This window comes from Danio rerio, chromosome 17 (genome assembly GCF_052040795.2).
Source record: "Danio rerio strain M-AB ecotype USA chromosome 17, GRCz13ab, whole genome shotgun sequence".
NCBI classification, from domain to species: Eukaryota; Metazoa; Chordata; class Actinopteri; order Cypriniformes; family Danionidae; genus Danio; species Danio rerio.
In genome coordinates, this window is record NC_141037.1 from 48,461,821 (window position 1) to 48,479,139 (window position 17,319).

The following is a 17,319-nucleotide window of genomic DNA, read 5'->3' on the forward strand; positions in this document are numbered from 1 at the left end:
AAAGTGCAGGTCTTGACTGGATATCACTACACTGAATGATTTCAGTTAATAATTTCACAGTCAAAAAATCTCATCAAAACTAAAGAAAAGTCTTAGGATGAAAAAAAAAGCTAGTCCTACACACAGGAGCTGATTGAGAACATAAACCTGACAGACGTCTTTTAAACAACTTCTAAACATTATTCTGTCTGTCGTAATCATTGTATATAAGTGCGAAAAATCTCTTTAGCCAGAGGAATTATTACAAAATACAGCATACCCTGTTTATTCTGCTTTGCCTTGTGGCCAAATCACCACTCCTCAGGTGTGCGTCATTTTCAGCACAATCTCACGGCAATCCGCTTGTTAAGTGGTGACGTATGTATACTGTTTTCGGGTTCAAGCCGCCATTCATTTGAGTTGAGAAATCATCCGTTTATGATCTCTTTTTATTCATATCACACATTAAAGTTAATTTTACATAAATTCATAGTGTACACAACAATCTCTGGGCTTTTTGCATAACAAATACCAAAGTTTTTACAATTTATAAAAAAAATTAATCACTTTCTGGCAATTAGATAATAGGCATGGACATATTTATTGCGATCGTGATTTTCGTAAGTATTGAATCGCTTTGTAAATGTTTATTTTTATCATTTTATGAATCTCTCCATTCAGTTGAATAGAGCGCTTGGACCTGGAAGCCGCTTCGCGTGATGTCACACTTAACAAGTGGATTTGTAACTTTTTGATTTAGTTAATTCGTATGAATTTGTACGATCTAATTTGTACATTTTATTACTATTTGCTCATCCCCCAATGACGGTTTTATTTAGGGGTGGGGTTAGGCACCCCGCCTTCTTTTTAAAATCGTACAATTTCGTATGACTGAACTCGAATTCGTACGAATTAGCCACTAAACTGGCAAATGTAAAATACTTAAATTTTCTCGTGAGATCAGGCTATTATTTTCTACAAATTCAATTATGCCTTTCTAAAACTCGAAAAAATGACATATTTAGTAATTTATTTATTTGTTTTTACATTTGCATGAAACAAAAGAGACTTTTATTTTATGTATTTTCAATTGAAAAGGATTATTGAGTAGGGGGTGGGACTTTTATTTTTTGCGCTTCTCCTCTTATCTTTCACTGACAGCAAACTAATGGTTGGCTATGCATATTTCAGCAACACCATCAAACTGATGTCATAAGAGCAGGACTGCTATTCCAGAGCAGTAACAAATGGGTAAAATTTGATTAAAGATTGCTAAAACAAATTTTTTTTTTCAGTATAAATTATTATTCCAAGTATTAATTATTCGCTTTAAGACTAAAGATGTGTGCTCATGATCTCTGATGTTTAAGCAGTAACACAGAGAGCTCCGGATGATTCAGCAGCTCAATGACTGTTTAATCCGAGAGACTCGCTGTGTTATTAACAATTAGCAAATGAAGCTGTATGTATATTATTAGACTTGTGTTAAACTGTACTCATGTCACAACCACACCAGAGTCAGCAGTTGTTTACTGGGTATTGTTTATTGTATTTTGTTCAAGTTAGGCTGCATAAAGTATGGTGGAGTGGATGTTATTTACTATTACTTATTTAAATATTATACATAACGTTTACTAACTCCCAGGGCAGTAAATTTATATCGAAGTTAATATTTGGCCGTACCATGTTGGTGCTTCGTAACATCTAATTTTATAAGGTGGGCCCAATGCTCAACCCCCAACCTGGAGGACCAGGAATTTTACATTTGCATTAATATATTCAAATGGACAATACAAAGGGTTTATGCAGGCAGTGAAAATTAAGTGGACATTAATTAAAAATTAAACTGTAAGAAATGCAGGATTACACACAATTTATTCATGTTGTTCCAACACAAATCGATTGCAAATAACTTAAGAAATACAAGTGACTTAAACATAAAACAATTAGGTTTCACAAAAAAAGTCTCAAAAAATTGTTTCAGCTCATTTGGAATAAGTAGTTTGAACAAGCAGCAAAATCTTTTTTTCTTTGAGTGCAGAATCTGGCCTAATGAGTGACAATTCAAATAGAGCATGTCAAGTATAATAATAAAGTTAATATAACAAAAACAACAACTACTACTACTAATATGAACACAAATTATATTAAAATCAATAATAATAAATTACAGAAATGTAGATAAGTATATTAATAATCAATTTAATATCTCTATATTAGTTATTTTGAATTTTAGTATGCAGTGTTTCTCAACCATGTTCCTCGAGGACCACCAGCTCTGCACATTTTTCCATGTCCCCATATCCAAACCCACCTCATTCAAATCATCAGATCAGCGATTGAAAGACCTGTAATGGGTGTAAAAGAGAAAGGAGACATCCAAAACATGCAGTGTTGGTGGTTGAGAAACACTGCATTAGATTATGGCACTTTTTAAATTAGCTGTTTAGATTTCTCATTTTTATTTTAGTTTACCTTTTATTCATTTTTAAGAGCTTTTGTCATTTACATTTTTTTTTTATTAAAAAGTAGATTTTTTATTTTGTTTTACATATAGGGTTACTGTTTATCATGTGATTGAGTAGAGCAGTCATTTTAGTTTGTTCAGTAAACTGCATTTCATCCAAATGTAAAATAAAAAATGTTGAAATTTACTAATCAAATGTGTTTATATTACAGTAATGCTATATGCAATCCTAATATTTTAAGTTCAGAAAAGTTAAGAAATCAATATCTGATTGAAACCCCTTATTTTCAATCACAACAGATTAAGATATTTGATATACTGAATAATTATAAATAACATAAATGCTCTAAGTGACAATATTTGTTTTTTAAATTGTAATAAACATTATCAGACCCTTGCAGAATATTTTACTCAAACCCGCATCCAATAAACCCAGTCAATACTGAGAATTTTATAGTGGTCTCTTCAGTTTTTCCTTAGTTGAATATATATTTAATGCATATCACATATCATTCTTATATTAATATTACTCATTAAATGCAATATTACAGTAATCTCGAACAACTTGATAAATAATAAGAAATTCTAAGCAGACATAAGCATGCAAAAATAACCCAAGCTAAGTATTCCTGGATAAGAAGCTCCCAGATTTTTTTTTTCACAGGGATCAGTGAACCCCCATCACGCAAAATTGCCCATGCGTAGGAGGAAAGAGCAGGAAGATGGATGACCAAGGCCCTATAGTTTGATGGTATTGCCCATGTCATCATCCAGAAACAAAGACAGAAAGCGGGAGCATGGAGAGGATCATTAGATGGAAAATCAACATGGACCAGCTGAAATACCACTGTCGACTTCGCCTTTATGCGCTTCGTCTGGGTGAAGTCGGTGTGTATTTGAACATCATCATGCAAATGATGGCATTTGAATGAATCTGATGATGTTGTTAATGTTGTGTCTTATACATATAGCTGTTCGGCAGTATTGCTCAACATTTCAAAAATGATTCTGTGAACGGTCAAAGACTAAACCTCCTCCCCCAGTGTGCAAATGCTGGACCTCAGCCTACATATTCAATAAAACAGCCACATCAACCAACAAGAGTGCATTACACTCAATGGCAAAATCATTGATACAAATATCCAATAAAAAGCGACTCGAGAGAAAAATGACTAGGGAATATAGTGGGATTTTTGAATTTGTTAAACTAATGTTATGGTTAGGTTGTCTTTATGGACTCTTTGTGTTTGTTGTGTTTTCTTCAGTTCCACTGTCCAGTAGGCACAGGGCATCGAAATGGCGTCAGAATGTTGTGGGATGTTGCATTTTGGGTGGAAATGAAAATCAGGTTGATGTCAGAACCCAACGTCAGACCGTCATCAGTGTCCGACATTGGACAGACGTTGCAAATTTGGCCACTTTCCTACGCAACCTAAAAACAACCAAATTTCAACGTCTAATGATGTAACAGTTTGATGTTGTGTGGATAATACCACTATGCCATCTATCTGACACTGGATTTTGGCTGCCATACCTGATAAATAAATGTCAGTATGTTAAGATGTGAGCTCAACGTTGGATTTTGGTCACTTACCAACACAACCTAATAACAACCAAATATCAACGTCATTTGACATCATTATTGAGCGTCAAAATACCCTGATGTATTGATTCTCTGCCTAAATATCACTTTATATTAATGTCTTATAGGCCAGCACGGAATCTGTGTGCGCAGAATTCTGCAGATTTTCAGCCCATCATTATTTCTGTTAATTTACTTGAGTAAATGTGTGTAAATCTATATTTATTCAGTTTTTAAATTAATAACAGTAACATTATTGACTAAAGTGAAAATATTCATCTGATTTATGTATAGTTTGTAAAGTATTATTTTCAGTTTTTTAGTAGATATATCATATGGGAGACTTACTTTGTTTACCAAATAAAGTTAATCGAACCGGATTTGCATTTTACACATTAAATAATAGAATAGATACAAATTTTTATTTCACATATTAAGGTTTAAGTTATGATACTCCCAAAATAATTCCGCAGAAATCCGCAGATTTTTACCAAAGCAAAAATAGCAAAAAATGTCTGCAGATTCTGTTTGGCCCTACTTATGACATGTGCCTGCTGGCTGTCTTTCAGTTAGTTTTTATGGTTTCTCATTGGCAAACTGATTATGTTCACCTGTGTCTTGTTTGGTTTCTCATTTAGCCTTGCATTTAAACAGAAGATTCACTGAAAATTTAACATTTGATGTTAATTTCAACATAGTCTCGTTGGAAATATTTAGTTTGAACCCTGTTCTTTGTGAAAGCTCAAAAACACATTTCATCATACATTTAACTGCAGTTTCTAGGTAAAATGAACACTATGGGGCAATATGACGCTACCAATTTTTGTTCCTTTTCACACTAATGATATTTACAGGGTCATATTATCAACAATCTACAAATTTTCATGCATTTCTTTGCACAACACCACATAAGTACCACAAAACAACTTAACAGTAGCTATGTTTTCATCCACCTATTTTTATGCACATTTTGCATATGTGCATAAAAAAGCGGTTGATGGAAACGTCATGATGTGCATACATTTTGAAAATGCGCATAAAAATTATGCGCATAACTGAGCAGGACAAACTTTTTATTCGATAAAAAAAGATGTACTATGATGGAAACACTTTTACTGCACAAATTTCAGTATGCGAATTAAGGTCATGTGATTTTGTGAAAAGAGTAATGTGATAATGAAAATGTGTGTAAATGGACAAACCAGCAGGCTGAGCATACTGTAAAACACCTAAACTGTTGTTTTGGTCATTCTAAAATGCCTTACCATTTAAGTATCAGTGTTATTATATCATTAATGACCTCCAGAATCAAGAGAGTCTGTGCTCTGCGTCTGACACCTTCAATTACCACCGTGTGTTAACTGCGTGTCAGGATCCTTTTTTAAATGAAAAAATGAGTGACGCAGCTTCTCCAACTGCAGCAAGTTCCTTTTTACTGTTGATATTTGGCACCAGTTAATCAGGAAGAGACATTTTTGTTCGCTTTGACTCGTTGGATGGAAACGCTGCTTTATTCGCACGGCTTTTATGCGATAATTCATTTTTGCGCATAAAGTTAATTCGGATTTTTGGATGGAAACATAGCTATTGTCTATGAATTGTAGTAATATATGTTTTCTACCTGTCTTTCTTCATATGGACAACTTTACAGATGTGGTTAGTTTGCTCTGTGACTCACTTTGTACCGTGTTGTACTTGTGATGTAGAGTGCTCTGGTTTGAATTCATGAAAGCACAGTTCCATAAAAGAGATCAATGTAAAGGTGATCTGTTTGACAAGCTTTGCCTTCTGGATGTAAACAGGATATATTTCTAAAAAATACAACAAAATGTACCCTAAGTAACACATCCCTCTAGTGGATTTGCTATCTGAAACATGCAATGAAATGCACCCGGAGCAATGCAATTTATGTTTCACAAAAATGTAGGCTGAGGGAACTATTTCATTGACACTTGGATGGTTAATTTACTCACTCACAGCTCATTCAATATGCCCATTTGTCCTGAACAGTCTTTAGCTGAAACTTATTATAGGGAGTTGGTTTGACAAAAAAAAAGTTTAGATTTAGTTAATTAACATAAAAAGGACATTGCAATGCCAAAGTCTTCCAGGTTTTGAATATGTTTTGTTAACTTTTTTCATTCCAGTAAATGCCACTAGATAAAAAGAAGACATTTAGCATGCATAAACTGTAATATGTAATCCTGTAATCGATAAAATAACTACCTGTAATCTTATTTTGAGTATTTTAAAACGTTACAATCCACAATTACATGTACTTAAAGGGACTGTTCACCCAAAATTGAAAATTTACTTACCATAGGTTTCTTTACTCCGGTGAACACTAAAGAATATATTTTGAAGAAAGCTGGAAACCTGTAACCATTGACTTCCATACTATTTGTTTTTCCTATGGATGACAATGGTTAGTTTTCCAGCTTTCTTCAAAATATTTTCTTTAGTGTTTTTTACTTTTTACAGACTAAAGAGAATTACAATGTAATCACCTGGGGGTAAGTAAAAGTGAGTAGATTATAATTTTGGGGTGATGCTTTAATTTTTCTGAATATGATAACATTATTCAGATAAGCCTAGTTTACATTTGTCAGTTGTGACATACGTGGTCTTAATTAAAATCATTGACAGTTGTCATGTTTCAAACACGTCTGTTGACTGGATTAAATAAAATCTGCTGCTGTTGAGATACTCTGCTCTCTTCCCTCTAAAAACATTTATATAAAAGTGAATTAAAGAACAAATAACGTTACTACGAATATAGTAATGGTTTAGTAAAGCAAAGTCGTGGTGAATTTGTGGTTAAGGTGTAACTACTTCGAACATGTTTTTTGTTGTTGTTTGTTTTTATAGTGATAAGAGATGTTTTTATTGAAACATTTAACAGTAATACAAAAACCTACATAAAAGATATAAACCATATGACAACAAAAATAGACAACAGAACAAAACTAAAAAAAAAAACAAAAGATTTTGGCAGGGGTGGTATGAATGACAAAAAAAAAACACTTTAAATCTATCTTAAAGCATTGTCATAGTGATGTATAAAAGGTCATATAAAATATAGTCTCTGGGTGCAATAGAAAAGAGACACTGTAAGATTCACAGTGTTATTTATTTTAAAGCTTTACCATTGCTGGAGGTTGAGTTTGTGTTGTCCAGCAGATGTCGTCATACACTTTGGATTCATTCAGACTTCCGCTCTCCAGCACGTGTCACGTCACTACAAACAAACACGACGCTCAAGAAGTTACGCAAGGTGTTCAGCCGTGTTTATGGTTAATCTTCTAAGTGTAAATAAAGAAGTTGCCACTGTAAAAACGGCGAAACCGCATGCTCAAATAGAAATGGAAGTAATTGACAGCCCTCTAAATCGTGTAAGTGATATCTTGAATAGCATAAAATGTAAAAAAAATGTTCTGTCAACTTAGTTACTGACGATAATACAAATAAACACGTTACGCGTTTTTTTATGTTTTGGCTTTACGTGTTTAAACTATGTTGAGTATGTTGTGTTTAACGTAATTAACACCTTAATTTGTCAATGAAAACTATAAAATTTAATTAAACCCTCATCAGTCCTGTATTTAGGTCAATTTTAATTTACCTATACTGTAGCTAAACAAATAACTATAAATTTCTTTAACTACTTAAGTAAAAAGTGTTTTACTTTTTGTAACGTTACTAAGTGATTAAAAAAATAACTCAAATGATTTCAGTAATTGTTATGAAAACAGCATAATACTAAAAATATTCATAGAGGTAAATTTGGTTTTATTCCCTAATAATATAATTTCGGAAAAATATTCTTTGCTAATTCTAAATAGGGAAATCATATTATCAGCAAATGACCATCAAAGTACAACATTGTTCACTGTGAATTAGATAGTGCTGATGTTGTTGAGAAGTCATACTTGCATGCTAATTCCGATCGAATATTCAAATTAACATGATAAACGATATAGAGACTGCTAAATGAACGAACGTGCGAATATAAAACCTACTTTACCTTTATATATATTTTTATATTAATTTAAATGTAAAAAGAAATATATATAATGACAAATAAGTCACACTTAAAAAAGCTGGTTCTGAACTTCCATGGGGCCAAATGTATGAAGATTTGAAGAGATATACCTGGTTTAACGTTAAAAAAAGTTTTAAAAAATGCTAAAACTTGAACATTAATATATGAATCAGATTAATATAAAATAAAAATAAGGTTAAATATTAATAAAGGTTATACTAAATGTTAATAAAAACTAAATTAGCACATGGTGACAATGATACCTTAATAGGCTCACTGTTAAATATGTCCACAATTGTTTCTGGGTTGCAGTATTTTCTATTGAGTTAAAATTGGTTTTATATTCACAAATTTGGACTTTGTCCTTAATAATATAATTTCAGAAAAGTATTTTTTTGCAAATTATAAATAGTGAAATCATAATAGCAGCTAATGACTATCAAAGTACAACATTGTTCACAGTCAAATAAATAGTGCTTATGTTGTTTTGAAGTCATATTTGCATGTCATTTCAGATCGAATATTCAAATACCATGGTAAACAATATAGGGAGCTTGCCAGAAGTTGTCACTGAGCGAAAGTGTGAATATAAAACCTACTTTACCTCAATGTAGTTTGTCTTGCAATCCAAAAATACCACATACTGTTTTGGGTTCAGTTTTTTTTTTTTCTCATTGTATTAAGACTTTAGCATTAAAAAAATAGGAGTCTGTTTATATAAAGTTAGATAGTTCTTCCAAAACTGCAAATTTGATCAGATTTACCCAACCTTCACTCGATAATTTTCAGAATGTTGTATAGAAACTGATAACCATTGACGTCCATAGTATTTTTTTTCCCACTATGGGAGTCAATGGTTACTGGTTTCCAGCATTCTTCAAAATAGCTTACTCCCCGTTCAACAGAAAAGCAAACAGGCTTGGAAGCACTTGTGTGTGAGTAAATTGACATTTTTGAGTGAACTGTCTTTCCTGTTAGTAATGTCTTTTTCTCCAGAATTTTTGACCGTGTTCTTTTCTACAGGCTCATCATTACGGCCGAAGGGCAGATCAGTTGGTGATGAAAGGAAAATATGAGGAGGCGATTGAGTGCCATCAAGAAGCAGCAGGTACAGGAATGAATCCTTTTTTTCTCCCACCTCAAACCATCCACACATAATTAGAGGTTGGGAAACAGTCATTAAAAACAAAAGAGTCACTGAATCTGTTTCTCTCTCTGCTCAGAGCTGTTGAAAGAAGCTTCATCAATGACACAGAGTCAACAGGTAAGACGTGTTTGAGACAGCAAGTGTGTCTCCATTGCAGTAGGGCGCCGTTTCTGTTGGTCTTATAGACTAGGCAACACTGTTCTAGAGTCTGGGGCTGTTTCTCAATATGCATTCTTCAGCGATCTTGCGTCCTCGTGTTCTCATGTAACGACTTCATCATCAACTGCCAAAGTTCAATTCCAAAATCAAGTCGGCAAGAACGGAGGACACGTGAAAGTTCCTGGATGTGTTCTTGATAACTAGGATGCACCGATGCAGACTTGAGCGTAAAACTTGCTCGAGAAGTCTCAGAAGTCATTGTTACTGAATAAAGGAGGTTGGAAGCGCAGCATTACATATGGGTTTATTATTAAAGTTCAGAGGTATAACTTATTTATCTCAGGAGTTTCCTTAAATGAGACAGTGAAAGTAAAAATTACCATAAAAATATTAATAAAGGCATAAACACATTAAGGGTGTTTATTTTCTGAAATTCTTATTAAAGTCTGTGTTATTTGCCTTGTGCAATGTATATTTGTAAGGTTTTGTGCATGATACATATATATTGAAAAGGAGGACAACAATAAATTGTTGTATAAATGCTATAATGCTTAGATAGTTTTCCGTTAAAAACATGTAAAGGTCATGTGACCATCAGGAAGAACGCAGCATCTTATTTCTCACAGGACACGTTCTCTGTTCTCGTGATCTCCTGAGTTTGTTCTTCCGAGGTGACCTGGCAAGAGCGGTCTACACAATAACGTTAGTCCTTTCTCTGCGTTCTTGTAATTGAGAAACAGCCTGGATATCTGCAGTCTGATGAGTTATTTCTGGTGTGTTTGATTAGAAAGAGGCGCAAAATATTTCATTAAATGTGTTTTTGAGTAGTTCAAGTATGAAAATAGTTGAATATGTCACACAAAATTCTAAATCAGAGATGCCCAAAATAGAGCCCACGGGCCAAAGTTGGCCCATTGGAATGTTTGATTTGGCCCACCATCCCAACTGAGATGAGAGTGAGATTAATGGAGGAGATTGACACAGAAATCTAATTTGATGTAATCTTTTTTGTTAGTGTTATTGCTGAGCTACAAAAAATCAAACTGAAATGAAATGTTTCAATCAAATGTTGTAAATTAATTACATTTTTAAAAATGTAAATACTGTCACTCGACAGATAGAGGACTATGCAGAAGCAAATCAAGGCAAAATCTAGAGAAATTCTGTTATTAATTAGATTTTGTTTTTACTGTAATAAGGTCATTGTACAATGTAAAAAATACTGTATTAGTTAACATAAAGCAGTGTTTTCTAGTAATTTTAATTATCATTAAATAAGTTAGAAATGTATCCATGGCAACTACTTAACTGATTTACCTTCGGCCCACTAGCCGTAATCAAATTAGAGTTTTGGCCCTTCATGAAAAGAGTTTGGGCACCCCTGCTTTAAATAAACCTAGATGGAATCTGGAGAAAGTTTACTCATATTTTCTCTACTATTATTGGAATAAAATGTAAAGAATGGATTTGTGCATAATATGTAATATGTGTCAAATTCATCACATGTTGAGCTACTTAATGGACATTTGTAGTATAAAGATGTACTGGTCACATTTCTTTGGTTATTTTTGAGGACCAAATATAACAAAGATGATCTCGAGATGATTTAGTTTTATTTATTTTTTATTATAATTTTTGACCCTTATCATGTAGTAATTGTTTATGTTGTAAGAAGAAAAAGAAACATACATTTTTTTAGTTAGGTGAGTCCGATAAATAATAATTATGATAATAATATTAATAATAATATTAGTCAGCATGGGGGCTCAGTGGTTAGCACTGTTGCCTCACAGCAAGAAGGTCGCTGGTTTAAGTCCCAGCTGGGCCAATTGGCATCTCTGTGAGGAGCATTTCGGGTGCTCCAGTTTTTCCCACAGTCCAAATACATGCGGTATAAGTGAATTGCATGATCTAAATGGGCAGTAGTGTATGATTGCGTGTTTAAATAAGAGAGAAGATGGGTGTTTCCCAGTACTGGGTTGCAGTTGGAAGGGCATTCACTGCTTAAAACTTATGCTGGTGTAGTTGGGAGTTCATCCCGCTGTGGTGACCCCTGATAAATAAGGGACTAAGCTGAAGGAAAATGAATGAATGAATGAATGAATAATAACATTAAGCTAGAATATATTAAAGGGATAGTTCACAAAAATATGAAAATTCTGTTGTCATTTACTTAACTTCCACTAGTTTAAAACCTTTTTTTCCCCCCATAGTTTTTTGTCTCGGTTGAACACAAACTAGTAACCATTAATTTTACTAGTGTTCTTTTTTATACTACTGTCAGTGGCTGGTGTTTTCAACATTTCTTAAAATGTCATAATACCAAGTAAAGCAATATGGCTTATGTGTACATTAGTGCACCTCACCTGAATTCATGACTCATTTCAGAATTGCAGGTACATTTCAAGCATTTTTCAAAGCCTATAACTTATTATAATTTGTGTTATTCCAAACTGTTTATTAAAGTAGTTTTTTAATAATTGAACATATACAAAGTCTCTTTAAAAAGTTTACACTTAGCTGATGATTGATTATAAGCAAGTTTGTCATGCTGACCCTGGAGAGAGCCCTGCATGGGAAGAACATGCAAACTACACACAGAAACAACAGCCAGCCTGTTAAAGGACTAGAATCGGTGACATTCTGTGAGGCAACAGTGATAACCACTGGGCCACCGTGCCGCTCTATGGAGGGAAAGGTGGAGAAGTAAGGGTTGAAGCCCCCCTTCAAATCGAAGATGGCTGTAGTGAAAAACCCTGGCTCTTTATAGTGGGTTAGGACTGGCTTGATTGGTGGATCATACATAGCTAATGTAGAACCAGCCGTGTTCAGTCATAATCACATGATCGTCTGGAACATAGTTTATACATAAACTTCATTTAAGGCAATTTAGCGGCCATCTTTGAAACGCCTCTCGGGCAGTATGCTGTGACTTTCTGTTTGAATGGGGAAACAACAAATTCTCCAAAACTGCTTGCCAAGCTTATGATTAGACTTATATTAGGAATTAAGAATGAAATTAAACAACATCTATGTCTTTAGTTTCATTTCTTAACTTTCGAATCAAACAAAATCTGCAGAAACTCAAGTCTGGTCCGAGCTCCGCCCGCAGAGAATTGTCAGTCTACAGTGATCGCTGATTGGCTCTTGTACCAGAAGGTGGGGCCTCATTTCCCATATTGACTGTTACCCTTTTGTCTATTCAAAACTATATGGGTGACATATCTTGTGTGTTCTATAGTCTTTAAGGTTTATCTCAGAGATGCAAAATATACCCATAATTCCATCATTCTTATACTAGACAAAATGTGAAACACCACACTTCAAAACATCTCCTGTGTACTTTTTAATCTACAGCTAAAGAGAAAGAAACACTTGTTCTGTGATGTACAGCACAAACTCCAGTAAAGTCATTTTGAGAGCTGCTGTGTTTTTGTGATAATTCAGGTACGCCTGTCTTTAGAGCTCCAAAGAGACAGACACCTCCAGCAGCAGAGACTGATCCAGATGAGCTGCAGGCAGACTCAACTTAAAGGAGAGCTCCTGGTAAGCTCTGCCAGACCCTCCTCTTCAGTTCTGGGCTGCAAGACCGCCAAAGATGACAAGACCCGGCTGGAGGAGCAGAGCACGGCCATTGCTGACCTGTGGAGGCTGGTGCTTGTCCTGCTTATGGACAACAAGAGGTTGCTGGAGGAAAACAAGCGACTAAACGCGGAGAATGTGGGTCTGACTATGAGGAGAGACCCTTATGAGGAAATGCAGAGCCCTTCGGCTTCTCAAACTCAACCAGTTTTTTTGAGTTTGAGGCTCTTGGAGGAGAGTCCTGACCTCCAGCAGCTGATGGACACAGCAGAGCACAGCTAGGCCTGCAGCTACATTCACTATCACAGAGGCTTGGTTTCATCATGACATAAAAGAACAGTTAAGGTAATTCTTTATTATCATTATAAATGTAGTGCTCAGTTTATTTAAGTACTCTTATCAATTTCTTAGGTTGGTGCATTTGAACAAAACAGATTTATTAGACAGATATATATTGTAAAATAATATTTTAGAAATTTTAGAAATAGAAAGAAATTACATTTGAATTCATGCAAAATGTTGCAAAAAAATTACAAACCTACAAAATTCCAACAAATATTATTTATGTTTTGTTTCTCTTTTTTTTTTTTTTTTTTTACTTTTTATTTAACATTTTTTAATATTATATACATTTGAGATGCACATTTCTGGACTGTTATCATAAGTTTTGTTGGATTAACTCCAGATTGGCCTTCAGTACAGTATACTAATTTAATATATACATCTCTAATATATTATTGAAATGCTTCCTATAGAAAATATTCATTTAAAAGAGAGATTTGTGAACTCGTATGTGTTGAGCACTGTACTCTTCTCTTACAATTCAAATTTTTTTTCTTGCAATTAATTATTTTCTTGTAGCTAAGGCTTATGTTATAGGTTTATAGGCATTCTGACTATTTTTTTAGTGAAAGGAAAATCTGAATTGTAGGATATAAACTCAGTTTTGCAGTTAGAATTGTGATTTATTTTACAAAATTGCAGTTTATATTGTTTTTTTGCAGAATTTATAGATATGTGATTTCTCAAATCTAAAAATTTGCAGTTTTATGTTTATATCTCACAATTCTTATATTTTTCTTAGAATTGTGAAGTTGCTGCTTTTCAGCATTTTGACAGTTGTGGGATAATCCTGACTTTAATGAGTTGAGACTTTTTTAGATTGTAAGATTTCTGAGAAGAAATGTCAGAATTGCAAGATATAAACTTTTTAGCGCAAAGGAAAAAAGGTTAGGAATGTGAGATAAAAGTTTGCTGTAAGCATTACTTTTGTGTTAGAAACAAGGTTCCATACACTACGATGTAATTTATTATTTACTGAAGATGTTTTTGAAATAAGTCCCTTATGAATATCAAATCTGTTTATTGATAAAAACAAAAACAAAAAAAACAGAAATGTTGTGAAGTATTACACATTTTAAAGTTGGATGTTTCTAATATTCCAGTCATTGCAAAGCTAACTTTGGAAAAAAAGGTTTAGGTATTACTTTCCTATTAAATTATTTAATTAGGAAAACTATTTCCAACATTAATAAAAACTATTATAATAATAATAATGTTTTTGACCAACATTAGAATCATAAAATAAAACATTTTGTCTGTGTTACTTTACTGTGTACACTAGTGTATTTAGGACTAAGTGCATCTGGAAATTATTCACTGCACTTATCTTTTTTCATATTATATTATGTTTACAGCCTTATTCCAAAATTTATTAAATTCATAATGTTCCTGAAAATTCTATAGATAATGTAAATGTGAAAAAAGTTTGTTTAAAATCTTAGCAAAATTTATTTTAAGTAATCAGATGCACATAAATGCCTTGGCACTCAAAATTGGTAAATATTAGGCAGAAACTAAACCAAGAAGTCTAAGGCAGGGGTTCTCAACCTTTTTCACTGCGGGGGCCACCTTTCTCCCATCAATTTTTGAAGGCCCACCTGTCTGACATTTTCTCTAAACTGTTTATATGAAATGTCCATTTAAACCTTTACATACATACATATATATATATATATATATATATATATATATATATATATATATATATATATATATATATATATATATAATGCCTTTGTTGCGCCTTCTTTTATTTTCTATTAGCACTATTTTATTAAAAACATATAATTTATATAATTATAATTATATTTAAAAACGAAATAATATATTATATATTAAAACTACACGCACGCATGCACGCACACACACACACACACACACACACACACACACACACACACACACACACACACACACACACACACACACACACACATCAATAATCAATCAAAGAACATTACTTTGATCATTTTATTATAGAATATTAATAACGAAATCCAAAAATTATTGTATAATATTAAGTAGGGGTGTGATTAGACACCTACATCACGAGACGAGACACGAGATTGGGTTCATGAGAACCTGACAAGACGAGATTTTAACATTATTTTTTCGAAATCTTTTATGATGAAACATAAATGGAATAGTCTTTAAATGTTTAGCTTATATATGAATAGAAAATAAATTCAAAAATATATATTTTTTTTAAATCACAAAATGCAAAACAATTTTTATGCTTGTAATTAACTTCCCTTTTTTTGTTTGCAATTTCCATAATTATTCCCATAATTTTATGTATGCAATAGTTTTTATTACTTTATATTGAATTCTATGAACATGTGAACACTGCAAATTATTTGTTAATATATAAATGGAAAATTGCAAACTCTTCTGACTGGCTTTTTCCCTATACAATTTTAGAGTTTTTACATTGATGGTCAATTTGGTTTTTGTGACAATAACCAATTTTTTTGATGACCTGCTTACATGTATGACCTTTTTCATACATGTCATTTACACTGCACTCAGCAAAAGGCGCAATGACCAGGGAAAAAAAGAGTGGGCGCTTACTGACAGCTGATAATAAAAGAGCGCTCTTTTCTCCATTCCTGTATTTATTCTGTTTGCATTGTTTCATTTTTTTTTTTTTGACAAGTTGTTTTTTTTTTTTTTTGACAAGTTGTTTTTTCTATAGTTTATGACGACTCTCATTTGGCCATATTCTTTTTAAACCAGTAGGCGTCTTCATGTGCTACATGACAATATAAAAGGGTTTTTATCCCTTGTGTAGAATGTGTTCACTTGAACTATGAAAAGCAAACGCCCGCTTTTCCTGTACGGCAATGATGAAGGCGGGTGTGTTGAGTCTCCAGCAGTTCAGTATGTCTGTGTATTCTCTGAACCTACACCCATCTCTAAGCGCAGTGTCAAACAGCAATGTGGACTGTCCTGTCGCAAAATGCGGCTAGAAGTCCTACACGATGGTATTTAATAGTTTAATTGCGGTGTTTAGATATTTGTACTGCACTTCAATAATGCGGCTTTCTGCACATCTCTCTCCGGTGAGAAAAAAAAGCGGTTACGTCACACCCGCCCGCCCAACCGAATGATATGTGCTTCACAGAGTCCAGCCTTGTAGATGTATGCAAAGCACTTGATTTGCGGTTCAAATTCAATCCTGCTTCCAATCTTCAATGCTAATTTCACCCTCACGCTCCATCATGCTAACATCTCAACTCACGAGACAACTTTTCACCTTAATTTTCCCGATGACACCTTGTGACATCCATAATATTAAGAGTTAATTCTAAGCTATCTCGCGGCCCACCTGCAGGATGGCCGAAGCCCACTAGTAGCCTGCGGCCCACCGGTTGAGAATCCCTGGTCTAAGGAACTGTATGTAGACCTCTGAGACAGGATTTTATTGAAGCACAGATCCACAGAACAATGTTCTTCATTATCCATTAATGGATTTAGTTTTGAATGGCTCGCCACCATTCAAGTCTGTAGGATAGAGTGGTCAAACTCCATGACAGCCCACCTAAAGTTAAAAAAAAAAAGACCTGACAGACTCTCAGATATTGAGAAAAAAATTCTCTTGTCTGATGAAACTGAGATTGAACTCTTTGTTTGGAGGAAATGAGGCACTGCTCATCTCTGCAGTGATCATGGTGGAGGTGCATCAGCCCACAGCTGATGTTTTTCAGCAGCAGGAGCAGGAAGATTAGTCAGGATGAGGGAAAGATAAACGCAGCAGCAGCAATGTAGACTTATCCTTGATGAAAACCTGCTGTGGAGTGCTCTGGACATCAGAATGGGGCATTTCTTCATCTTTCAACAGGACAGCGACCCCAAGCACACAGCCAAAAATTGGACAGAGGACACCTCTGTGAATGTGCTAGAGTGGCTCAGCCATAACCCAGGTCTGAACCTAATTAAAGATCTCTGGAGATATCTGAAATGGCTGTTCACAGATGCTCCCCATTCAAACTAAGGGAGTTTTAGGGACTCTGCTAAGA

The 17,319-nt window shown here is 33.9% G+C and overlaps 1 protein-coding gene across 5 annotated transcripts in view; it reads left to right on the plus strand.

Annotated features, from left to right (window-relative positions):
* The first annotated feature begins 7,260 nt into the window (after positions 1-7,260).
* Positions 7,261-17,319, plus strand: part of nrbf2a (nuclear receptor binding factor 2a) — a 34,547-nt gene continuing 24,488 nt past the window's right edge. For 4 of the 5 annotated variants that reach the window (XR_015512716.1, XR_015512714.1, XR_015512715.1 and 1 more), the window contains exons 1-4: positions 7,261-7,420; positions 9,094-9,178; positions 9,294-9,334; positions 12,824-13,303. Coding sequence is in view for 1 of the 5 variants with exons in the window: in NM_001386790.1 (NP_001373719.1) it covers positions 7,319-7,420; positions 9,094-9,178; positions 9,294-9,334; positions 12,824-13,240 (645 nt within the window). In the remaining 4 variants the exon portion in view is untranslated. Of the gene's footprint in view, positions 7,421-9,093; positions 9,179-9,293; positions 9,335-12,823; positions 13,441-17,319 lie in introns of those variants that run through there. The other variant, NM_001386790.1, reaches the window with a different exon arrangement.